Source organism: Benincasa hispida, chromosome 1 (genome assembly GCF_009727055.1).
Source record: "Benincasa hispida cultivar B227 chromosome 1, ASM972705v1, whole genome shotgun sequence".
NCBI lineage: Eukaryota > Viridiplantae > Streptophyta > Magnoliopsida > Cucurbitales > Cucurbitaceae > Benincasa > Benincasa hispida.
Window position 1 is genome coordinate 52,482,289 of NC_052349.1, and position 26,167 is coordinate 52,508,455.

A 26,167-nucleotide genomic window follows, 5' to 3' on the forward strand; every position below is an offset into this window, starting at 1 on the left:
TTATTTTATGGCATAAACGTTTAGGTCACATCTTTAATAGAGAATCCAGAGGCTTGTGTTAGATGAGATTCTTGATTTCCTTGATTTAAGTAACGTTGAAGTTTATGTGGAATATATTAAGGGAAAACAAACAAACATAAGAAAATTAAGTGCCAATAGATGTTCAGACGTCTTAGAACTAATACATACAAAAATTCATGGTCCATTCACTATGACTTCTTGGAATGGACAACTATATTTTATAACGTTCATAGACGACTATTCAAGATATGAGTTCAAGATATGAGTACCTATATTTAATTCATGATAAGTATCAATCTTTGGACAATTTCAAACCTTTCAAAGTTGAAGTTGAACTTCAACTTGGAAAGAAAATCAAGGCTGTTAAGTCTGGTCATGATGAATACTATGGTAGATATAATGGATGAGGTGACCAACATTTAGGGTCATTTGCCAAATACCTAGAAGAATGCGGTTCCGTTGTAACACCCCGAATTTTTGTTCTTAATGTAATTTTAGTATCTTCTAATATTTGAGGACATTTTTGGAATTTTGAAAATTTAAGTGTAATTATTGTGTTTTAATTGCTAAGAAAGGGGGATTCAATTGAATCGTTTAATTAGGAGGAGATGGGGAATATGGACTTTTATAGTCATCCAAATTTAATTTGAAATTATATGCCAAGAATTAATTTTATTTTTGGAAGGGAGGTTAGTGAAATTCTTTTTTAATTGAAAATTTTAAGGAAAATGGGATTAAAAGTTGGGAGGAAGAAACTAAAAAATAAAATAAGGTAAAAATATAATAGAATAAAATAAAATAAGATATTTTATTTTATTCTATTATATTTTTACCTTATTTTATTCCTTTATTATTATTTTTCCTTTTCTTTTTCTCTTCTTTCTTCTTCTTTCTCTCCCCCCCGACCTCCATCTCTCTCGTGCCTCTTCGCTGCTGCTTTCTAGTTGTTGCCCTAGTCGTTGACGCACCATAGTGCTTATTTTATTTTATTCCTTTATTATTATTTTCCTTTTTTTTTCTCTTCTTTCTTCTTCTTTCTCCCCCCTTCCTCCTCTTTTTCTTATTGCAGTCGCTGAGACCCCTCCCTCCCGACCTCCATCTCTCTCACACCTCTTCGCTGCTGCCTTCCAGCTGTTGCCCTAGCCGTTGACGCACCACAGTGAGTCGATCGCTGCTGTCTGCGCTTCCTGCCAACCTCCGCTGCTTGTCCCAATAATGCGTCGACGTCCTCCGCGTGTAGTTCCACTCGCTAGTCGCATCGAAAATCTCGATCTCCATCTCTCTCCTGCATCTTTCCTCACTGTCCCTCATCGTCGACATCAGTTGGCCCTCGCGCGCAAACGAGACCCAGCCATCAGCTAGTCCCGAGCAAAGAAAAGAAAGAAACACAAAGTTGGAGAAATAATGAATACTGAAATAAAAAAGTTCAAGGCATGCATTCTCTTATTCTGGTTTTATCAGCTTCGCAACATATACAACACTCATCCACAGAAAAATTCAGACATGTCCTAATCGTTGAGAGTTTCTAAAGCCAAAACTTTTTATCTTTTGTATGTGTGATTCCTCCTTTAATTAAAAACTCAAAAACTGACTTAGGATTTAATTAAGTTTCATCAGCTTTCCCTATAATCTAGCTTAAGCACCAATCATCAAGCATCACCACACTCAAGGAAGTAATATGTCCACTAAGGTGCCTTCTCTCTCTCTCTCTCTCTCTCTCTCTCTCTCTCTCTCTTTTTAACAGCAAAAGGGCCCTAAACTTGCATCATTTTACCTAGGTGTGACACCCTCACCTTATTGAGGTTACTTAAGATTTAGGAAGAAGCTTAAAATGCAAGCTTGAAGGGAGAAGCTTTGCTAAACTATGCTTTGGAAAAGGATAATTAAGTATAGTAGCAAATTGGCTAAGTATAGAAGCCAAGAGTAGGTATGCGTTGGTGGTAGGAAGCATTAACGCATGAGGCTTTGTATGTGTGTGGCGACTAAGGCTTATAGAGGTTGTGTGAGGCTGTGTTGAACCTAAGGACAAACTATGCGGTAAAGTTAAGGCATGGACGCATGAGTTAGACCTTCATGATGCGTTGGTGTAAGGCCAAGTTATAGGGCGTCGGTATGTGGCATTAGTAGGCATTGGTCTTGACTTTGGAGGTTAGGCGAACACCAAGGTGTCTTATTGGCTAAGGGGTGGACGCATGGTATGGGTTGGCCAAGTGATGCATGAAGGGGTTGTCCAAGTGTAGGCAAGGCACATGTCAAATGACCATGCGTTAACAAGAGGCTTATGTGATCATGTATTGAGGAAGGGCCATCGTGCAACGAATATGGGCCAGGCATGAGCAAAGAAGCACTCCTTTACGCGTGAGTATGCGTGTTGGATGTTGAGGCGTGGTGCAAGGGTAATCACATAGTTGCATGCGAGGATGCACGATGAGCGCAAGGTTAAGTGTAAGACTGGGCTCGAGACGATGAGCGTAAGGTGTTGGGCATGCGACGTGCGCTAAAGCTATGCAATGAAGCTAGGCAGCATGTGATGAGGTATGTGACGATGGGCATACGATGTACGTTGGGGCTGCACAATGAAGCAAGGCAATGCTCGCTGGAGCTATGCGATGAGCTTGACAAGACTGTGCGATGCCAAGGCTTGAAAGACCATGCGATGAAGGTGTTATGCAATGGCCTATAAAGTATGCGCCAATCATAAGGCTAGGCATGGGAAGGAGAATGCGGTCATTTGGACTAAATGTTGCCTTGAAAATCTAGTTGGACGCATATGACTAGGCAGGGCATGAGAAACATGTTGGACGCATCAAGTTTTTGGCTAAGAGTGTTATGGCCGAGACTAGCTATGTATTGAAGGGTCTAGTCATGCATTAATAAAGCTTGGCCATGCGATGGTGGTGTGCTATGTGTCATGGTCATGCTTGTCTAGGGCGTGTTGCCCATGGCTACATGACCGCCTCCACCTCTTTTTACTATGCTTTCATCCTATGTATTTCTTTTTGCTAGGTAGTTAGGTTTATATGTACTTTTCTTGGTGAGTGACCGCTCGCCCATTTCCATATGCAAGGGTAGCGGATGTGTTTTTATTCAGAATTCACTATATGGGGATAAGACTAACCATCACTTCCCCATACCCAGAGTAGTATGTTATAAAGTTGTTGTTGTTTCTTATTGCTTTCTAGCCTATTACAATCTTTCTCTTCTCTATTCTTACAATCAAGTTGTTTGCAAAAACCTTTTCTCCAAACCTGTTTTCTCTAAAAGAGGGGTGGAAGTTGCGAGAGGCACCTGGTGTGCCATTGGCTATTCGTATTTGAATTGGCTGACTTGTTCGTGAGCGGGAAAAAGTGCCGCACAATTGCTAAGTGAAGCTTCAGAAAGCGCGATTGTGACACTATGCATTAAGATTGATTATGCGCCAAGGTAATTCGAGGTTAGGAAGGGCATCGCGGGCGCATAGGACAAGGTTGGTATGAGTGGCATGCGATAAAGGAGATGCGTTGATCTTGATGGACGCACGCCAAAGGTAAGCCGTGCGAAAAGATAAGCAGCCAAGGGTATGCGATGGTATTGAGGTTAGTGTGGCGCGTGGGAGGTGATGCATTAGCCGAGCTATACGTTCAAGCAAATATGCGACCATAAAAAAGTTATGTATAAGGAAAACTTAGAGAGCAAGGTGGAGCTGCTAAACTCATCCAGACATGTGGCTAACAAAGGGATGTCTTAGATTTCATGCAAATTAAGGTAGGTGCATGAGAAGACATGCAAGCTAAAAGAGTTCCATTGGTTAAAGGTGGCACGAAAACTATAGTCTTGATATGGCAAGGATTGGCATTGGCAACATAAGTAGAAGACACTTAGACATGCACACAAGCAGGAGGTGTCAAAGCTAGAAAGAGTTTGAACGTTTACAAATAACACCCAAGGTTTTCACTTCAGCTTACAACGCACATTCACTTCAAAAGACATTAGAAAAAGAGTTTGAGAGCAAGTTCGGAGGAAGCCTTGCGTTAATCAGGAAGAAGGTTGCGTTGATAGTGGAAACCCTTGCGTTGGTCAAGGCAGAAGGCATAAATGCTGTTCAGGCTTTGCGGGCAGATAGAAACACCAAGTTTAAACAAGGAGTTCTCTTAAACTACTCGTGCAAATCAAGTGAACTTGAGAAGAGAGAACAATTCCAACAAATCGTGATGAGTAGTTTCTCATTTAAGTATTTTAGCATATTTTGAATTATATGCTATTGTTATGAATGAATGGTCAATACCACGAGGAGAACATATGGTCTAGATGGTTAGGGGGTCAGCAGACCTAACTTTTAAGCCTGAGATAGAATCTCACGAGATGGTCAGGGGACCGAGAGGCCTAGTTCCTAAGCCTGTGGGAGGAACCTTGCATGGGATGGTCAGAGGGCCGACGGGTCTAGCTTCTGAGCCCATAAGAGGGGGATCTATATGTACATAGAGAAATAAGCAGTTATAATGAGTAATCGTTTTAACTATCTACCGTCTGTGTAGGTAGGGTTGAGAACAAATTCATTCAAGATGGAGGTTTGCGTAGTAACCTCATGTTGTGATTTGTTTATATGTTTATAAGTTGAAATAGACTTGTAAATTTGTTACCACTCACTGGGCTTAAAGGCTCACATTTTTCTCTCATGTCTTTCTTGCAGGTAGTAGAGGGGTCTAAGTTTCTGCGAGAAGTCGAGGTCTGCTACAAGTTGGAATGTTGCTAGATTAAGTTTGTAGTTAGGATGGGACTACTATTGTAAAATTTTATTTAAAAATGTATAAAGTGGTTTCCAAAATGAATTACGTTTCCAGTTATTTTCTTAAAATTCCGCTGCAAGTTTATTTGTTAAAAACGAGCTAGTAGAGTTGGGCAATAGATGTCATGAAAAAGTTGTATCTGTTGTACTCAAGAGGGGGTGTGACATTAACAGTAATGATTATTCAACGTGGAGATTAAATATACTAGCAAATGATGATTTAAAACTTGTTTTAACAGAGGAATGTCCTCGATCTCTCAAGTCTTCTATAGACCAAACTGGTTGGAATGCATATGACAAATGGATTAAGGCAAATAAAAAGGCTCGAAACATTATTCTAGCAAATATATTTGATATATTAGCTAAGAAAATTAAGAACATGGCTTCTGCTAAAGAAATCATGAATTTCATAGATGAAGAACAAAGAAAGCATGAAAAAGTAAATAAGATTTGTTTTTCATTGATGCTTAGTGGAACATGATAAAAAGACCTGGATAATAGATTCAGGTGCCGCTAATCATATCTATGCTTTCGCTCAGGAAACTAGTTCTTGGAGAAAGCTTATAGAAAGCGAAGCAACTTTTAAGGTAGGGACCAGGGAAGTTTTTCCAGCTAAAGTAGTGGGAGATATGATGTTATTTGTTGGAGATAAACACATTTTACTCTAAAATGTCTATTATTTCTTTCTATGAAAAGGAATTTAATATCTATCTCATATTTGCTTGAACAAAATTACAGTCTCTTTTGAAAATAATGAAGTGTTCCTTATTTTGAAGGTATTAAAATATGTTATGCAAATTTAGAAAATAACTTATACGTGTTAAAACCAACTGAGGTAAAAGTTGTTTTAAATATAGAGATGTTTAGAACAGCTAAAACTCAAATGAAGAAACAAAAAATTTCTCCAATAGCCTATCTTTGGCACTTAAGATTAGGGCACAATAATCTCAATAGGATTGGGAGATTGGTCAAGAGTGGACTTCTAAATTAGTTAGAAGATAACTCTTTACCTTTATGTGAATCTTGTTTTGATGGTAAAACGACCAAAAAATCTTTTACAGGAAAAGGTCTTAAAGCCAAAGAATCCTTAAATCTGGTACATTCAGACATTTGTGGTTTGGTGAATGTTAAAGCTAGAGGAGGGTATGAATATTTCATCAGCTTTATAGATGATTATTCGAGATATGGCTATATTTACCTAATACATCATAAGTCTGAAACACTTGAAAAGTTCAAGGAGTATAAGGCAAAGGTTGAGAACCAATTAGGTAAAAAGGTTAAAACACTTCGATCAGATCGAGTTGATGGGTTCATGGACTTCAAATTCTACAAATATTTGATAGAGCATGGAACTAAGTCCCAATTCACAACACCTTGGACACCACAAAAAAATGGTCTAGCAGAAAGGAGAAATAGAACCCTGTTGGATATGGTTCGTTCTATAATGAGTTATGCTCAGTTGCCTAGTTCTTTTTAGGGTCATGTAGTAGAGACTGCAGTGTATATTTTGAATATGGTTCTCTCGAAAAGTGTTTCAAAAACACCTTACGAGTTATGGAGAGGATGTAAAGGTATTTTACGTCACTTCAAGATTTGGGGGTGGTCAACAAATGTATTGGTGCAGAACCCAAAGAAATTGGAATATCGTTTAAAAGTATGTTTATTTATAGGTTATTCATAAGAGACAAAAGGTGGTTATTTTTATGATCCTCAGGAAGATAAAATATTTATATCGACAAATGCAACATTCCTAGAGGAAGACCACATTAAAAATCATCAACCTTGTAGTAAGCAAGTATTAAGTGAGATGTCTAGAGAAACTACAGATAAATCAATAAAAGTTGTTGATTAAGCTGGTCCTTCAACAAGAGTTGTTGAAGAAACTAGTACTTCACATCATTTCCAAGAGTTGTGAATGCCTCGACATAGTGGGAGGTTGTTTATCAGCTTGATCATTACATGGGTTTAATAGAAACTCAAATCATCATACCTACTGATGACTTAGAGGATCCATTGACTTTTAAATATGCAATGGAAGATGTAGATAGAAACCAATAGATAAAAGTCATGGACCTCGAAATGGAGTCGAAGTACATCAATTCAGTATGAGAATTTGTAGATCAACCAGGAGGGGTAAAACCTATTGGTTGCAAATGGATCTACAAGAGAAAATGAGACCAAGCTAGTAAGGTACAGACCTAAAAAGTTAGACTAGTGTAAAAAGGGTTTACCCAAAGATAGAGGGTAGACTATGAAGAAACCTTTTCTCCGATTTTCATGATTAAGTCTATTAGAATACTCTTGTATATTGTCGCTTTTTATGATTATGAAATCTGGCAAATGGATGTCAAGACAACTTTTTTTAGTGGCTATCTTGATAAGAGTATCTATATGTCTCAACTAGAGGGGTTTATTGAACAGGGTCAAGAGCAAAAGGTTTGCAAGCTTAATAGATCCATTTATGGGTTAAAACAAGCATCTCGACCTGGAATATGAGATTTGTCATTGCGATCAAATCTTATGGCTATGAATAGAATGTTGACGAACCTTGTGTTTACAAGAAGATTGTCAACAATACTGTAGCTTTTCTGGTCTTATATGTTGATGATATTTTACTCATAGGAAATAAAGTAAAATTTCTAGCTGACGTTAAGAGATGGCTGGCTACGCAATTTCAAACGAAAGATTTGGGAGAAACACAATATGTTCTTGGGATCCAAATAGTTCGCAATCGCAAGAATAGGACGCTGGTATTGTCTTAGGCATCTTATATTGACAAGATGTTGTCTAGATATAAAATGCAAAATTTCAAGAAAGGTATGTTACCTTTCAGGCATGGAATTCATTTGTTTAAAGAACAGTGTCCAATGACATCTCAAGAAGTTGAGAAATGAAAAGAATTCCTTATGCATCAGCAGTTGGAAGTTTGATGTACGTTATGCTGTATACATGTCCGACATATGCTATGCAGTTGGAATTGTCAGCAGATATCAGTCCAATCCTGGATATGATCATTGGATTGCCATTAAAAACAACCTCAAGTATTTTTGGAGAACGAGAGACTATTTGCTTATGTATGTTATGAAGGATCTGATCCTTACTGGATACACTGATTTCGACTTCCAAACCGATATCAATTCAAGGAAATCAACTTCGGGGTCAGTATTCACTCTGAATGGAGGAGCTATAGTGTAGATGAGCATAAAGCAAAGTTTTATTGTTGGCTTTACCATGGAAGTTGAGTATGCAGCTGCATGTGAAGCAACCAAAGAAGTAGTATGGCTCAAAAAGTTTCTATCTGATTTAGAAGTTGTTCCAAATATGCACTTGCCGATCACCCTGTATTATGATAACAATGGAGCAGTTGCTAACTCAAAGGAACCTAAGAGCCACAAACGAGGAAAGCATATTGAACGAAAATACCATCTCATCAGGGAGATAATACATAGACGAGACGTGATAGTCACAAAAATTGCCTCTAAAGATAATCATATTGATCCTTTTAGGAAGCCCCTCTCGGCTAAAGTGATCAAGGGTCACCTAGTAGGACTGGAATTGTGAGCTTCATAAATCTAGGGCAAGTGAAAGAAGGTTAAGGGTATATAGATGCCCTAGTTTATTGTAATTTCTTAGTACTCAACATTGTATATTCTGTATATATGTAAATTCATTGGAGTTTTAGTCCAAGTGGGAGTTTATTGGGTTATGTATCCTAAAACTTGCAGTTTGTAATGTTAAACATTTTCTATTATCAATAAAGATGTTATTGACATTTATTCAATAAAACTGTTGTTGAATAAGTAAATTATACTTGTATAGACTAAGTCCAATAAACTAAAATCCATGGCTATTACATGAATACTTGAACTTTATTTGGAGACATAAAAAATGGATCAAGTTGGAATAAATAACCAAAACAGTCTATAGTATATGAATAAGGTTAGGTACCTTATTCTGGTAATACTATCAAACGCGCCCACTTTGTAGATAATACAAACGATGTGATCCTGAATCGTTTATGTAGAGACATGCGAGTGGGGGCATCCTATGCAATGAGTTTTTATAAGACCAGGACCAAGAAATAAGTCATTCTTACTTTATTAACGATGTTTACTGTTAAGACTGACTATTTCAAATCGATAACCTAGTTAACTCGACCCGAATCCTAAGCTAACCATGAACTCCTATTTATTTGGGATTATCCTTAGATTTGTATAGGTGAGGGTTAGCTCAATAGTGAAGGAACTCTTATTCAAGAGAATCAGTGAGCGGAAGCAAGATCTTTCCAAGCCCATTGTGAAAGAATAAATGTATTCACAAACACACAAGAACAATTATGCATTATAAAGAAAATTACAACATGTTTTCTTAACTAAATACAAAAGGAATTGAGAAAACATACCTTTGAAGAAATCTTCTTCTGGAAATCTCTCACTCTCGTCACAATCACGAACTGTCTGATCCTTGAACAATAACCCCTCGACACTACCACTCAGCGACCTTGGTATTCTCGGAATGAGAATTCAGGAGGTGTGGGCTCTGTGTGAATTTGGTAGAGGGAAGGAGGAAGTATACGATCAAGCTACACGATTGAGTAAGTGGGAGAAAGGTATAGCCTATCGTATAGACAGTGGGTACTCAATTGTCTAGTAATATCTCGCTCTCGTGAGCAATCATCTAGCCAATCGTCTAGCAAATCTAGCTCGATTGTTTAGTCTCTCGTGAGGGCTATCGTATTGTCTCTCGTGAGCGGTCGATTAGTAATGCCAATAATGAATCAATTATCATTTTTATTCTTCAGCTATTAAAACTAAAATTAACCTCCTATTTGCACGGTTAATAGAGAAACCATTCACAATTATCTCATGATTGTTTTTATTATAAATAAATATAATAACTAACTTATCATATTATATTTATAACCTATAGTTTTAATATCACATCAAATGTAATATTTAAACCATAGTTCTTTTCTCCTTTATTTTATATAAATCATATTTATATCAATTCCTCCAATCAATATATCTAATACATCAAATCAATTATATCACATATAATTGAACCAATTTAATTATATCATATATAATCAAATTCCCTTTTGTTAATTTGAACACTTCAAAATAACCCAAAAACTAATTCTCAACTTGAATCCATTGAGCTACCAAGGGGACCTTATGGACCTGTAGCTAGAAGATCCAACGGTACGTGAATAACTGACTGAACTCTTTAATCACGATATCCACCATCTGTTAACTGTCGAAAAATCTACTAAAGACTGACAGTTACACTTTTCGTACTACAGATATATTTCTGTATCCATTGGATATAACCAATCAACAGTACAATAACCCTTCACAGATCGCTCGTAAGTACAGCTGAGTCAATTTACTGTTTTCCCATGTAGTTACATCTAACTCCTTAAGTACCACTGATTTCTCTAATGAACAATACATCATAGTCCTATTATGAGTGAACACCTCTCAGGCCATGAAAAAGTGTGTGGCGCCACTTCATTCAAGCCCCGGAATCATCCCTTAAGGGAGCAATCTATCTACTTACCTCTGCTTCGAGGAAGGAGCGAATTACATCTTATGTAGCTGAGTTCCCAGCTCTCCAATCAGACGAATCCCCAAAGTGGTAAGTTTGAGTCAGCAATCTGGCCACTCACACCCATGCAAATCAAAGGATCGCCTTCATAGACAAGAGTTTCCAACTCACTCAAGTTTAAAGTCATGTTACCTATGGTCATCCTAATGGAATGAAAGTCTCTGTCATGAACGTAGTTATATAATGAGACAAAACATTTTGTGGTCCGATCTTATACAAACTTCTTTGTATAGGACACCCTCACTTGTATGTCTCCACATGAATGATCAGGATCAAACCATTTGTAGCACTTTACAACACTTATAACATCTACAAAGCGAGTTGTATCTGTAGTGTCACCAGGATAAAGTTTCCCTCCTTTATCCTTATACTACAGACTACTTAGGTTATCATTAAGGCATGATTCACTTGTATGTTTCCACATACATGCTTAAGTTACAACGATAACCAAGGATCTTAGTTTATTGGTTTGTGGTTAATGCAACTAAAATATCTCATATTCATAAACAATAGTGAAGAAAATATCTCATATTATTACATCACAAGTGTTTGTTCATACAAGTGTTTACAAACTATAGAACCCTATGAGATTTAGGGCATCAAACCCAACAAATAGTGTCGGCTCAATAAGCCTCCCATTTCTGGGGTAAGATCGGGTAGATAGTTGGGGACATAGGATGCAAGATGGAATTTACTCCTACTCGATTTAGGGATAGTAGAGAGGTTTTTCTCTTAAGTACCGAGGTCTTAAACAAAGGGCCCCACCCTCTCATTGGCCTTAGAGAGATTCAATTTAGTGATTGGATCATAAACCAATAGTTCATTAGAGGATCAGTGGCACTTTAGGAGCAAGATGTAATTTTGGGGGTAAAACAGCTTTAGACCCAGTCGTTATTATGAACAACCTATGAATGGTCAACTTATTGATTATGGTTAAATCCAGTAAATAAAAATATATTTACAGTGAAGAGAGTGCATCCATCTAGACACCCCACTATAACTCGATGGGTGCACTCTTCTCATTGTAGATCTTTAGTTTATTGGATTTAGTCTATACAAGTACAATTTACCTATTCAACAACAGTTTTATTGAATAAATGTCAATAACATCTTTATTGATAATAGAAAATGTTTAATATTACAAACTGCGAGTTTTAAAACATACAACCCAACAATATTAAGGCATCTTAGTAGACATATTACCTTCTTAAAATGTGTGGATACTTGATGATTGTTGCATGAGCCAGAGAAGGGAAAAACTGGAGAAGCTTTCTTGAACCTAATTTTAGTTTCTGAGTTTTAAATTGAATGTGAATTGCGCACATACACACATGAGAGATTATTAGATTTGGCCATGGACGACCATAACAATAGACTTCCTTGAATTTTTTCTGCTTGACTTCTCATTGACTATTCTTTAAGCCATGAATCACTAGCACACTTATTTTTAACTTTTCTATTTTTTTGTTTCTTTTTTGCTCGAGGCTAGAAAAATCTTAAGTTTGGGATTGTGGAACACACACAAAATGTACGTCTTTTACCCTAGATTTAGGATTGTTTTTAGTGTGTTTTTATCGGATTTGATGTGTTTGCTAGTGATTTCTAGGATTTATGATCGAGATATGAATTATACTCAAAATAAGCCAAAAAGGACTAAATTAGGCTTAAATGAGTCAAAATCGAGCAATGAAACAAATGGAATGAAAAAAATAGAGGGAAAATGTAATGTTCCTAAAAACAGGGGAACGTTGCAACACTGGGGTAGCGTTGCAATGCTACGATAGGAAGCGATAGTTGATGCTAAAAGGTAGTAGTTGCAATATCAGATGCAATGTTGCAATGCTTCGGACCAGTATTGCAATGCTCTGGCAATTTTTAACCAGCATTGCAATGCTGCTTCGAGGTGTCGCAAAGTTGTCTTTCCTTATTTGAAAAATCTGATAATTTTGGTAAAGATTTTGTGTCTAACTTCTCAAACTTGATATTATTGGACACCATTCTGGTCTAACGAAGAGATAATTCTAACCAAATTGAATGCTGAAGATTGAGATTTGAGACCTAAAAGAGAGTTTATGCTTAAAAGTTAAAGAATTTGAGGGATATTTTGAAGGTCGTTCAAGTTCCCAAGGTGATGATCGAGGCGAGCATGGAGGATTCTTTGGTTTCCTTTTCTTTCTTTGAATCTTATGCTTGAATTAATACATAAAAATTGTTTTTGCAAGCTATGAGTGGCTAAACTTGTTGTTTTAGGATATTGATGAAGTTGTTATGAATTTAGATTGAATTTAGTTCTTTTCTTGGATATGTTGAACACTTTTCTTTTTAATGCTATCATGCTTAATTCTTATTGATTGGCCATTGATATTTGCTAGGTTGAATGTTTAATTGAGAGATTGAATGTTTTAAAGGATCTATACCATTAAAATCTTTATTAATCTATCATGATCATAGTTAGGTTAGTAGTGAAATTTGTTAATAACAATTTATAATGTCTTATGTCTTAATTTGATTTCATGAGATTAGATATCAATTAAGTTGCATGAGAATAGGTTTTTTTTTAGGGAAATTAATATTGAATTAAGTTTCTAGACTTAGACATAATGTTTATACATGATTCCATGAATTGGCTAGAATAGATCTAATGAAGTAATTAACGGAATAAATACCCTATAATTCTCAGATTTTCAAACAATTCTTCTGTTTTCTTGACTTTCCAAAAACACACATTCAATTTGATTCTGATTCCTTGGTTAAAATTGACACAATTTTGAGATAGCTAAACTATAACTTGGTAATTTGATCCTTAAGGACAATACTCGGCCTTACAAGCCATTTTAATATTATAATTTGACCATGTACACTTGCGTGCAACATGAAATATTCACTTTAAGGAATTATCAGCATGTTCATACATTAAAGGACTCAACGTCATACGTTGGCCAGCAGTGTGAGGAATCATCTGCTCAATAGGATGATTGATATTGGTCAACTCTCTATTCATCCTAGTACTCTTAGAAGATGGATGCACCAAGGATTCTTCAAGTCTCCCAATTGACTCAGTGATCTGAGCAACGAGGTCACTCAGGCTCTGAAAATCAGTTCTAGCTTCGAATCCGAAATAGATGTTATCCTGCTGGTAACTAGATAATTCTTGATGACTATAGGAGGGTTCCTGCACAAACTCACAAGAGCTGTTAGAAAGTTCCTTAACCAAATCTTCCAACGAAATATCTGAATTGGCAGAAGAAACATCATCGATGTCAAGCTCGGGCTAGGCATCTCCCAAGGGAAATAGGTATCGCGCGAAAATTGAGGACATGCTTCGGATGGATGACCTTGAAGCAAACAGATTCAACATGCCTCAAGCTCTTGCAATTGCCTAGTAGCCAAAATTTGAACAAGAGAGGTTAGTTTAGATATTTGATTTCTAAGCTCACTAAATTCACTTACCTCTTCTTTTCTTTGCTGAGCCGCTTGCCTCGTAAGAAATGCATAGTAGATGTTTAAATCGTCATCTATGATAAAGCAAGTAGACACAAGAAAAAGAAAAATATTTCAGGATTTTTTAAGTTTACAAATCAAATTCAACTAAAAGAGATTAATTGACTTGCCTCACAGGCAACGACACAATTTTGTTATTCCTGTTGAGAATTGTAGTCGCCCATGACCTCTAACCGATAAAAATTATTTATAAATTCACCAAATAACTACTTGTACTATTAGGTAACACAAGTGGGAAGTACGGAGCCAAACCTAAGAGAGGCCAAGAAATAAATCTCTCTTAAGCTTAATTTGACTGGGGAAAGTATTAAAAATGGGAGGTTTTGTTATTTGATTGGAATAAAATAACATGCATGAATTTAAATTGCAAAGGGAAAATGTAATCTAAGATTGGAGTCTATCTAATTTCTAGAGTAGGAGAGAGAATTCTATGCTATTTCTATCATGGAGTTCATTAATTAAACAAACATTTCTTTTTATGCATGCACAACTACGAAATCAATTCGATTTAACTAGTCTCTACAAAGGCTGAAAACTAATTAAAACCAAATCAATCAAACGTCCTAAGCATTAATTAAAGTTGGAAAGTCATTCCTTAATTAAACTACATGCTTTTAATTCTATTGGGTTCAATAACGTCCATATAGAAATAATATTCATATATATGAAGATTGAGGATTCAATTGTGTTGATTAATTGATTGGACAACTTTATTCAGTTAATCAAATATTCTGTGAACCTAGGTCGAACATGCATTACTAGGATTCTACTCCAACCTAAAACTCAAAGCATTCACATTCAATCCTATACTACTAGGGTAAATTCAAGAATAGACGAACACAAGGAAATGCGCGAGCTAGAAATTAACTAGTAAAGATATGCAATTATGATAGGGTCGTCAATCCAACAGATAAATGCAAAACTAAATTAGATCAAGATTCAAAGAAAGCATAGAATTGAAGCACATTAAATCCAATTAAAGAAATCTCAAGAAATTGAACATGGAACCTCTTACTCAAAGAAATTAGATAGGAATTACCTCATAAATTCATAGAAAAATTTAAGAAGATCTGTCCATGATTACAACCCAAAAGGAAAAAAAAAATCTAACATATTGATGTTGAAAAGATAAAGGGAAAGGAAGAAAACTAGGCCTCTCCTCGGCCTCCATCAAAATCGGCATAGAAATTAACCTAAATTGAAGAGAAGTATATATAGAAATTGGGCGTAGCGTTGCAATGCGGATGAGAGCGTTGCAACTTTCTTGTCGATCCAGCCTTCGATCGTTGGAGTAGCGTTGCAACTCTGGTGCAACGTTTGGTTGCGACAAGGTACGCGTGCGTTGGCGATGGAACTCTGTCAAAAGTCGCAAAGTTGCAATGCTGCCCTACATCCATGCATTTTGCCTTACAGTGTTGCACTAGGGCTACAATGCTACAACCAAAAGTATTTTGGTCAATTCTCCTCCTTTGAAGTCCGGATGCTCAAACTACCTCCAAATTGCTTCAGATTAATCTTGTTTAACATTTTAAGCTCGATTCTTCCTCTTTAATGTCAATACCTACAAAATAGCATAGTTAACATTAAAAATCCATTAACGAGCTTCAATTAAGCTAGGAATTATAGCGCTTTCTGAGAGTTATCAACTACGAAGTCCTAGCCAGCCATCAAATTCACAGAAGGAGAAGCACGTCCGTGGTCGCCATTCATCCACAACCCTGGTTCACCGAGGAGTAGTTGTGGGCGGAGGAGATGGAGAAGGAATCGTGCATACATATTTAGGATTTTCTTAATCAAAAGACAATTTGGACTTTTCATAAGTTCATTTGTCCCCAAGCTCATTATTTTGAAAAAAACATCCAAAAAAATCTTTAAGCCCCTAAAATATATCATACTTTTGGCAATCTCCCAAAAAAAAAATGGAAAAGTGGAATTTTTACACCTAGGAGTTTGGAGATGAACAGTAAAACTACAATCAAATTAGTTCACATTAATTCATCATCACTACTTATTTTAATTAAATGTTAATGAAAAAATAAAGTGTATTTAACATAGTAAATTTTGCACACGATGGTATAACATGATTACTAATAACATAGAATTGTTGGATTTAGTTTCCTAAATCTCATTCATCTTGTAGTTTGTAATTTGTAAATACAAATTATTTATTTAATAAAATAAGAAGTATTTTATTATACATTTAGATAGTATTAACTCAATCCAATAAACTAAGATCCAAGGTTGTTTAATGAAACTTGAACAGTATGTCATAGACATACATGAGGATCATGTTCAAGTAATCTAAAAGGTCTGCAGTAAATGGTTAAGTTTGAGTGCCTTATCCTTGTGACACTATGGATATAGCTCACTCTTGAGTTGTAAGTGTTATAGACAATATGATCCATATTGTTCATATAGAGACATGTGAGTGGGGGTTAAAGAGTTTATATAATACCGGACTACGAAAGGATTAGTTTCTCAGTATAACATTATTAACGGATGAGATGAACATTTTATAGGATGACCATAGGTAACTCGATCTCAATTGTGAGTGAGTTATGGACTCTGTCTATGAGGGCAATCCTTTGATTTATATGGCTGAGAGTGGCCCAAGTTGCTGACTCAATAAGCCTACTATTTTGGGAATTTATCCAAGTAGGAAGCTGGAAACATAGATACACAAGATGAAGTTCGCTCCTTCCCACTTTCAAAGAAAGTAGATGAGTTGCTCTCTTAAGTGTTGACTCTAGATCTTGAACAAGGGGCCTCTCCCTTTCATTGGTCCGAGAGGGATGTACTATAAACAGGTTGTTCAATAGAGAATCAGTAGGATTTAAGGAGAAAGATGTAATTACAGGAGTAAAACAATAAATTTGATCCAGCTATCATTACGAAAAATTCGTGAAGGATCAACTTATTGATGATTGGTTATATCCATAGACACATAAATATATCTATAATACGAAGAGTACAAATGTGGGTCTATAGTGGAGTGACCCACAGTTAATGAATGTTGATTATAATTAATTAAAGAGTTTGATTAGTTTAATCTCGAATCATTGGAGCTTCTAATCTGTAGGTTCAATAGGTCCCCCTGCTAGCTTACTAAGGGTAAAACAAGGATCAATTAATTTTTGAAATAATTTGAATTGTTCAAATTATTTTAGGGATTTTTATATGAATAAGGATTAATATAAAGTATATTGTATAATGATACATTTAGTATATAGTAAATTATAAATATGATTTATAATTAAAACTATATGATGAGTGAATAATATTTGAATAAGATTTGAATATTAAATTAATATGAATTGGATCCATATTAAAACTATGAAGTAAAATTTAATATAAATTGAATCCATATTAAAAACTATAGGTTAAGAGAGAGATATGCTTTTTATATGATTTAAATGCATAATTAATAAATATTTGATATTTATATTAATTAATTAATTAATATTTATTTAATTATATATATTATATATTAAATTTGATTTAGTATAGTAGGATTTTAAAAAATAGAAAAATAAGGGAAACTATTTACACAAGTAACAAAATTTTAATCTTCTTTGATAGAGGCTGATAGAAGTTTATCATTGTCTATCAGTGATAGAAGTCTATCACTGATAGACTCTGATAGAAGTCTATACATCTATTAGTTTATTTTTTCTATTTCTGTAAATAGTTTGACATTTTTTATATATGTGAAAATTTCTTTTTAGTAAATATATATAAATATATATATATATATAATGAATAATAATTTTAAGGAAATAACTTCCCTACAATTATGCAGGGGAGTGAATAGTGGAGTGAGGGGGTTAACTCTCCTCACGTAGTTTTCTGTATTTGGATACAAGTTTTTGCCAAAAAAAAAAAAAAAAAAACTCTCCTTATCCAACTTTCTCTGTATTCTCTCTCAAAATTCAATAGAAAATTTTTCCTGTAAATTTTGGATCCCACCGTTCCTTGATCCTCCAGGAGACATAGCGGGGAAGCCCTATTAGTGGTATCTTTGATAGCACCCAAAATGTGTTATTTTCCTCTTCTTAATTCTAAGTCATTACTATGTTTAATGTGTTTATTTAATGATTTTATAGGTATCGAGCATTTTGGAGGTGGAATCAGTCGTTACGAGCTCTTCGGGGTTAATTGGAGCAATTAGGAGCTAATTTGAGCAACTGGACTTCAATAAAATATGAAAGGATGAAAATACACCTGGACGAAACGTTACGAAGCACTACAAGGTAGTAGCCTCCACAACGCTAGAAAATAGGGCAGCGTTGCAACGCTTCGATTTTTTACGGAGGCAACACAGAGCGCGCGCATGCAAATGAACGTTGCGACGCTGCGCTCCACCACTGTGATAATCTGGAGACCAGCATTGCAACGCTCTTATCAAGCGTTGCAATGCTAAGGCACTGAGTTTAAATGCTTTTCTTCATTTTAGGGCAGAATAATGACCCACTCGGGCTTCCAGCCCTCTTTCCCTCTCTTCTCTCTTCCATTTTCTTCTTTGGGTGTTCATCTTGTAATTAATCAAGTAGATACCAAATTGCAAGTTCTCATCCTCCATGAGAAGGTAAGATTTTGGTTTCCTAGCTTAGGAATTTGGAGGAACTCAATGTTATTTTGAGAGATTCTTAATTTATGATGTATATGATCTTACTTATGGATTCTCACTCCGAATTTATTGATTACTTGCTTATGTAGTTCAGGCAATGAACCATAGGAAGTAAGAGATTAGATTAACGTGCGTAGTTGTGAAGTTAACTACACTAGGTAATGCTTTAATCAATCTTGATGTGGAAATCATATTGAACGAGTTAACTAGACGGTGGAAGTTAATTAATTCATCCTAGCATATTCATAGAACTTAATGTGATTAGCTAATGTGATTAGAGCGGGTTCATCTTCTCATGCTAGCTAATTAGATAATAAGGACGATTAGATAGGGTTCTAATCAATTTGGCTAGGCATAAACAAGGAGTTTAAGTCATATGTTATGATTCAATGATCTTAATTGCATTAGGTGAATCCATTCTTCTGAGCTAAGACATCTCGATTAATTGCGCTTCTATCTTTACTTTTCTTGCACTTTATTTCTTTTACGCATTTCAATTTCCAATCCACTAAAAATGAGCTTTGATGAACTAATCTTCCATGCTTTCCTGTGGTCTGACCCCGGACTTGCCACTTACTAGTTAGTATAAGTAGTTTGTTCGGTGATTTACAAATATTATTTGTCTAGCAAGGGTTTATGGGCGATGATAAATCTCGAGTTTAGCAATCTTGCTGATCGTGTTCTTGGGAATTAAATGTAGAGAAAATTCACAGAGATTCTTGAAGAAACTGGTCTTCAAATATATTTTTTTCTAAATTCCCTTTGTTGAATATTTAACCTTTTTTATTCTGTAAAGTCTTTTTTTGCATTTTTCCCATCCCCATTCAAAGGCAAAAGTGATTGCACACTTTCGCATTGAGATTCAATCCCTTTAATCAACCCACAAAACAAATCAGAACAAACCTATTGCAACCATAAACCATCAGGAATTGTATTACTAGTGTGATGAACCAAACTCCTTCTCCCGCTTTTGTTTGACTTACAAAAATAGCCGATCAATGTACCAATAGTACTAAGAGAGAGAAAAGAAAATAACAAAACAAAGTCATGAGAAACAAGCAAGCAACCAACAATAAATAAAAACAATTAAAATGCCCTGAATCAACTAACCCATCAGCAGAAATATCAATATAGTCATTAGAGTATGTATCATTTGACACAGATTCAAAGCCTCCAACATTTTGCCTTGACATAGAGGGCAAAATGCTTAACAATTATCACTCCTAGATATACATGTTTGTCTCTTTGGCCTCTTATCAACAAATTCACGTCAACCTTTTTAAATTGCAACCTTTCGTCTATATGGCTATTAGTAAACTAAACATGATTAGATCTAAAAGGAAGTTGTCATTATCAGTTATACCATAACTTTGATATCAGTTATATTATCAATCGTCAAAAAGGAAATTATACTACCAATTATGAGTCATGTTATCAGTGGTAATATTGGCTATCTGTCAAGAATAAATTAAATTACATAGGCTACCAATTATACTATTAGTTGTTAAGAAGGAAGTTAGACTATCAATTATTAGTCATTCTATCAGTGATAGAAGCTATCACTTATAGTATGTTATCAGAGAGATCATTAATAACATGTTATCTATCATTGATAATGCAATGAGATCATTGATAGTATGTTATCAGTGATAGATACTATCGGTGATATTGACATCCTTCTACATTGATAAAAATACAGGGATATCATTGACTAGTTATCACTAATATCCTTTCATTGCTACTAATGTAAAAGGATATCACTGATAATCACTGATATTCTTCTATTGTATACTTTAGAGGAAACATGGACAACAACGCAAATGATGCAAACTTAATACAAAAAAAAAAAAAAAAAAAAAAAAAAAGTAGAAGGTAAATATAGGAAAAACCAATGCTATATTGACCATTGAAATTGCAAATCTGGTAATAGCTATCAGTTAATAATTGCATATCATTATTATATTTTATTACATTAAATTAATTGCAATATTTATTCTTGAAATTCATCGCTCATATTTGTTTATTTTGATTGATAATTCTTAAAATTCTATATCCATTACCAATCTTATTGTTTAGAATCAAATAGGGTACTTTAAAAGTGTTAGTTTTCATTTCTTGATTATTTCATATTGAATTTATTTACATAAGATTCTTTGTCTAAATTACTTAATAAAAGTGTATTAATTTACTTAATTGGGCCACATTAGGAAAATTTTAATTAGTTTGAATAGCCCTATTCACTCCCCATCTAGAGTTGTCATATCGATCCTATACATGTTTAAGGTACAAATTAATTTAGTTTGAGTTCAGATAACATGTCTTTTTGACTAGGATGCAGACTCTTTTAGTTTGGGTTCAGAAAGTCTTTTTTTGAAGTATAGATTATTTTAATTTAAGTTTAAGAAGTTTGTTTTTGGAGTGCAAATTATTTTATTCCAAGTTTAGGATTTATGTTTTTTTGTTGCTCATTTGTTTATCATGGAGTTCTTATGTATGGAGTTCTTATGTATGAGTTTAGGTTTTGGGCTTGTTTGACTCTTTTTCATTGTATTATAAAAGTATTAGTACCTTAAATATCACATTTTGTAAATAAAAATAGAAAGCTTTGTTCCACTAATTTCTAAAATCTAAAATTTATTGAATTTTACGTTAAGTTATTCTTCATCCATTCGGTCATTTTAGAGATGTACCAATGCATGGTTCATGTACAAAATGTGTGAGGTTATGCTAAAAATTCATAACATTGATTAAGAAAAGTGTATAATTGGAGGTGTGTACAAAAAACAACATATTCTGTGTAACTCCATAATATTGCACAAAAACATACATCTAGGAGTGATAGTTGTCAAGTATAGACTACCACCTGAATGAAAAACAAAAATTTTGTCAACTTAAATATATAATTCTAAAAAAAATGATGGTAAGTTATCATTTAAAAGTAATTCAAGAAGATTGATCAAACATATTATTTTTAAGATGAATTCAATACAAAAGTAAATTGTTATATTATGTGAATTCAATACAAAAGTATGTTATTATATTAGATGAATTCAATCAAAATGTATCAATCATTATAAAAAGATTCCTGGTGGGATTTCTTACTTTACCATCTAGCTTAATTTTATGGATGACTTTTTCCCATATATACAAATTTTATTTATTTATTTATCGATTTATTTGCCTTAAACCTTGATGAATACCTTGATGAGACCCATAAAACGAATTATATATTAAATCTTGTTTGGATGGACTAGAAAAAAATATTTAAAATTATTTTCCTTTAAACTTTTTTTTATAAAAATGGTTTAACATAAAAACTCTTTTTTTGTTACATTTTCTCAAAGTTTGCTTGGTTTTCTAAACACCCAAATTATCTCAGTTAATGTCAAATTGCTCTCCAGAGGAAGGTACATAGGTGATCGTTAGAGATAATCATCAAAGTTGGTTGTCTGAGGTAGGTCGCTAGAGCTAGTCACTCTAGGTGGTTTGTCTTCACTACAACAAAACTGAAATTTCATGACATTTAAAAACTGTCAAATTTAAAATTCGTGACGATTATTTTCAATCATTGTATCGCCTGTAAAAGTATTTGCATCAAGTACAGTTTATGAAAGATGTCATAATTGGTTTCTCATGAAAATAAATAATTGTTAACAATAAATAATTCCTGACAATCATAAATTATCATTGTCGAATATATTATGATAGATTATTATTGTCATCAATCTACTCAAAATCAAGTATTTTCTGTAGCATTATGAACATATCTTCAACGGCTATAAGTTATTGGCTTCACTTCTCCAATGGATTATTGCAAAACCTGACAAAGAGATGACTACCATAACCACATATAGCCATAACACTAGTTTGAGAAGTATGCTATGTGCTCAAATTGAGTTGCTTGTGATGGTTCTTAAAGGGCTCAACCTCACCATGGGAGAACTAACCAAAACCAATGTAATAGCCACGACCCAATAAATCTATGTCAACAATAATAACAATATCCGATATTGTTGTTATATCATAAAACTATTGCAAAGAGTCGACCATTGATAAACAAGAATGAGCCATCGGCAAACTACAGAGTGTCGACTATTTCTATAAAAAATAAATGTGAAGAGGAAGCCTACCTTTTCTATTGAAGTGGCTACGCACAATCCAGCCAGCTTCTGAACCCTAAAAATTTAAACAAGTCAAGTTTCACAGCTACTGGACAATAACCGAGACCAATTTTAAACCCAAATAAAGAACCAAAAAATTTTAACCAACAAAAGAACTTCCAGAAATGAAGCAACAATAGCAACACTAACCATCAATCGATAGATGTTGAATCAATCTCAATTCAAACAAGGAATATCGTAGCCAAACATTGGCATGAAAAGGAATAATAGGCCAAACATGTATTATTAAACACAAACAAAATTCTGGTACCATTTTACAATATCATGTAACAGAATCCAATTAAATTGAACTCATCTAGAAACAACTTCAAATAAAATAAATCCTAAAGACGTTATTAGTTTTAAACTCAATCCAAGGCATAAAATTCACACGCAGCAGAATTGCACAATGGAGAGAGTATGTAACTCACAAAAGCTAACAGAACCAAATTTCAAAGGAACCAAACATTAATCTTTCCAAAAGATTCAATCATCCAAAAACATCAAAAACCCAATCCATCGACCAAAGCTCACATTAAAGCATTTACATTTTCAATAAGTACATAACATTCCAAATTCACCTGCCCATGACTAAGCATCTCTGATTTCTTCAGCAGCAACACTACGTACTTGAACAAACAATGGTGAAAAGAAACAGTAAACCAAAGGTAAAAACAACAAGGCTTCATTTAACGACCACTAAGAAAGTCAAGCATGCTGCTCTAAAATTTGAATGGTTATGAGCTTGTGAGACACTATACAGGACAACTATACTAAACCAAAAGCAAGCCTATGGATTATTCTTTTAATGTACTGAATCAGAATCATTCCTTTCATTTAACAGCCACTAAGAAATTGAATGACATCCCCTACAGGATTACTATATTGAATCTTTCAGACCTGCATTAAAGCGAACCAAATGATTGGGTTTTCCAAGATAATCTGAAAACCACTTCGATGGAGCATCTCCCTCATCTAGTGCAGAGCCAGAGCATTCCCACACAAAGACACCATCTGCATTCTGCCGCGGTTCATGCAGGGGAACCTGTAAGACATCCATCCCAGGTGCTTTTATGACTGCAAAATGAGAATAGGTTTACCAACAATGAGAGTTGAGACTGCATAATTCCATACTGAATATATTCAGAATGATTAAGTTCCAGACATTTAGATAAATAAATAAATAAATAAAGAATTCAAAGTGTACCAAGAAACGAGGTTTTAGAAGGTTTCCAGTCCTCCAAGAATGCATCGTTCGACAGGTCTATCTCGACCAGAGCAAGTTTAGGTTCCACTCTCTGAGTGTATGCCCTTCCTTTATAGTTGACAACCAATCATTGACGGTCCCATCGAAATCCTGGGAATCACAAAGAATGGCCAAAGGTCAAAACAGCAAACCAGAAGTGAGAATAGTGAAAAGAAACAGAAAACCAGGTGAGGTGAATTCAATGGTGAAAAGTAACAGTAAACCAAAGAAGAAAACATATCGATTCACCATTTACAAATAAAATACTCATAACTAAAACTACAAGCCAACAAACCAACCCCACTAAAACAAGAACAAACATGCTCTTCTCCTTAAAGTCCTCATAACTAAAAGAAAAGTTAACTCCAAACCAATATTTTGCAAAGAACCACACTAGAAGATGAACAGTACAATTAAAATTATCACAGAAGAACTCAACCCATCAAACAAGAAGAAAAACAAACTAGAAATAATCATTTTTCATCCCAATACAGAAACAAATATGAAAAGGAAGACAAAAGGACCCATATCCACCATTAGAAAGCTCCAAAAACACAGAGAAACAAACCCATTAAAAAAAGGAAAAAGGAAAAAAGAGAGGAGGAGAAAAAGAAGAACCCACCTTCAAAACCAGCTCCCCTTGCCGATTTGATAAGTCGAAGACTATGATGCTAAAGACGAACACGAAAGGACAGATGGCTGTAAAACAAACGGAAATCGGAGACTCTGGCGGAGAATGGACGATTTTCTGGGTTGAAGATATGAACGGACAGATCCCTGAATACGAATATCAAGGCGAAAAAAAGACGAATGAGGGCACTGCGAACGGACGGCAATTGAAGACAGCCGACGGCGCACGGATGACCGATGTTCCGAACGGCCGGAGATGACGTACTCAACCACGAAAGCGGCGAACGTGAGGAAGGGGTTTGGGGTTGCCGAACGTGTGTTTGGTCTAAGAGTTTGTCACATATTCTTATTTCATTTTAAAATGTAAATAATTATCTTTATTCAATGACGATTAATAAATGTTATAACTTAGTGACACTCTAAAAATGTCATGGATGAATGAAAATTCGAAAACTTCGACTTTTCTTATTTTAAAAAATGCACATTTTGACAATTATGACATTTATTTATTCTTTTCTCTCAATTTAGATACGAAGAGATTTCATGATAGTCCATTTTTTTTTGTAGTACCTCGAAATTGGGCATCTGATCATGAGATGGTTTTGATCTTTGGAGTTGATAGCCAAAGTAATTGTTGAAGTTGGTCATTAACCGGTAGAGTCATTAGAAATAGTAGCATGAGGGAGAGTTTGTTTTTTTAACTACTGAATTATAAATAGTGGTATTATATTAATACGAGGGTCAAAATAACCTTTACCTTGCATGTTTTTAACATAGACCTCAAATATTGAGTAAACTATTATAATCCACTCATTCTACTCTAAATTGGTGCCCTAAGTACCTTTATGTTTCCACTTATTGCACTAAAAAAGAACTTTAAAGAATTGGCCACTAAAATATGCAGATATTTTAATAGTATAAGTACTTGTCCAGAAAAAAGAAAAAAATAAGGTACAATGTGAGCTTCAACGACATTAATAATTATTTATGAGGAAGAATTCTTAATATAATTATATGGAATAGTACCACATAGAGTTCAATAAGGGTGCATTTGGCATGCATTGTGGGTTGAATTAAATTGATAATAATCATCAATGAATAATAATTATCGGTGTTGATAATAATTATTTGTATTTTGAGTACAGAGTTGAAATGAATTGGTAAAGTTATTTGTGTTTAGGGTATAGAGTTAGTTGAGTTGGTTTAGGAAATTTGTGTTTGGAGTGTAGAGTTAAATTGGTTTGAGTTATGGCTATATATCTAATGTAGTTTTTTGTAACCTAAAAAATGCATTTTTATGATTTGTTGTTGTTGTCGTCTTTTGTTCTACCTTGGTTTTGCTTAACTTTTTGTTCTACCATTCAACTACACACATACTTTCCTAAATCTTAACATTCATTTGAGATTTGAACTTAATTATATAAAAAAAATACATTTTACAATTTTCTACCTATAAATATTGAATTTAATGTAAAAAAAATATTATTATTTATATAATCAATAACCCTAAAACATAATTTAACAGTCGTGAAATGTACAAGTTGAACATAAATAATATATATAGCCAATTTCATGCATACAAGCAAAATATTGTTTACTAAGATAGTCAA

General features: G+C 34.5%; 1 protein-coding gene across 17 annotated transcripts; it reads right to left on the reverse strand.

The window, feature by feature from the left end:
* Positions 1-22,185: 22,185 nt before the first annotated feature.
* LOC120072503 lies at positions 22,186-24,938 on the reverse strand. 17 transcript variants are annotated; one of them, XR_005480527.1, is made up of 6 exons: positions 24,550-24,935; positions 23,889-24,038; positions 23,582-23,758; positions 23,263-23,310; positions 22,652-22,690; positions 22,186-22,341 (listed from the first exon to the last, which is right to left on the reverse strand). XR_005480527.1 is itself a non-coding variant. In XM_039024898.1 (6 exons), the coding sequence occupies exons 3-6, from the start codon at positions 23,739-23,741 to the stop codon at positions 22,298-22,300; spliced, it is 291 nt and encodes a 96-aa protein (XP_038880826.1). In that variant the 5' UTR covers positions 23,742-23,758; positions 23,889-24,038; positions 24,550-24,936; the 3' UTR covers positions 22,186-22,297. The 17 variants fall into 17 exon arrangements, 6 of the variants coding, with proteins under 6 accessions (XP_038880826.1, XP_038880849.1, XP_038880816.1 ...); XR_005480520.1 differs by having other exon boundaries at positions 22,652-22,697; XM_039024898.1 differs by having other exon boundaries at positions 22,652-22,697; positions 23,263-23,303; positions 24,550-24,936.
* Between the last annotated feature and the right edge of the window lie 1,229 nt (positions 24,939-26,167).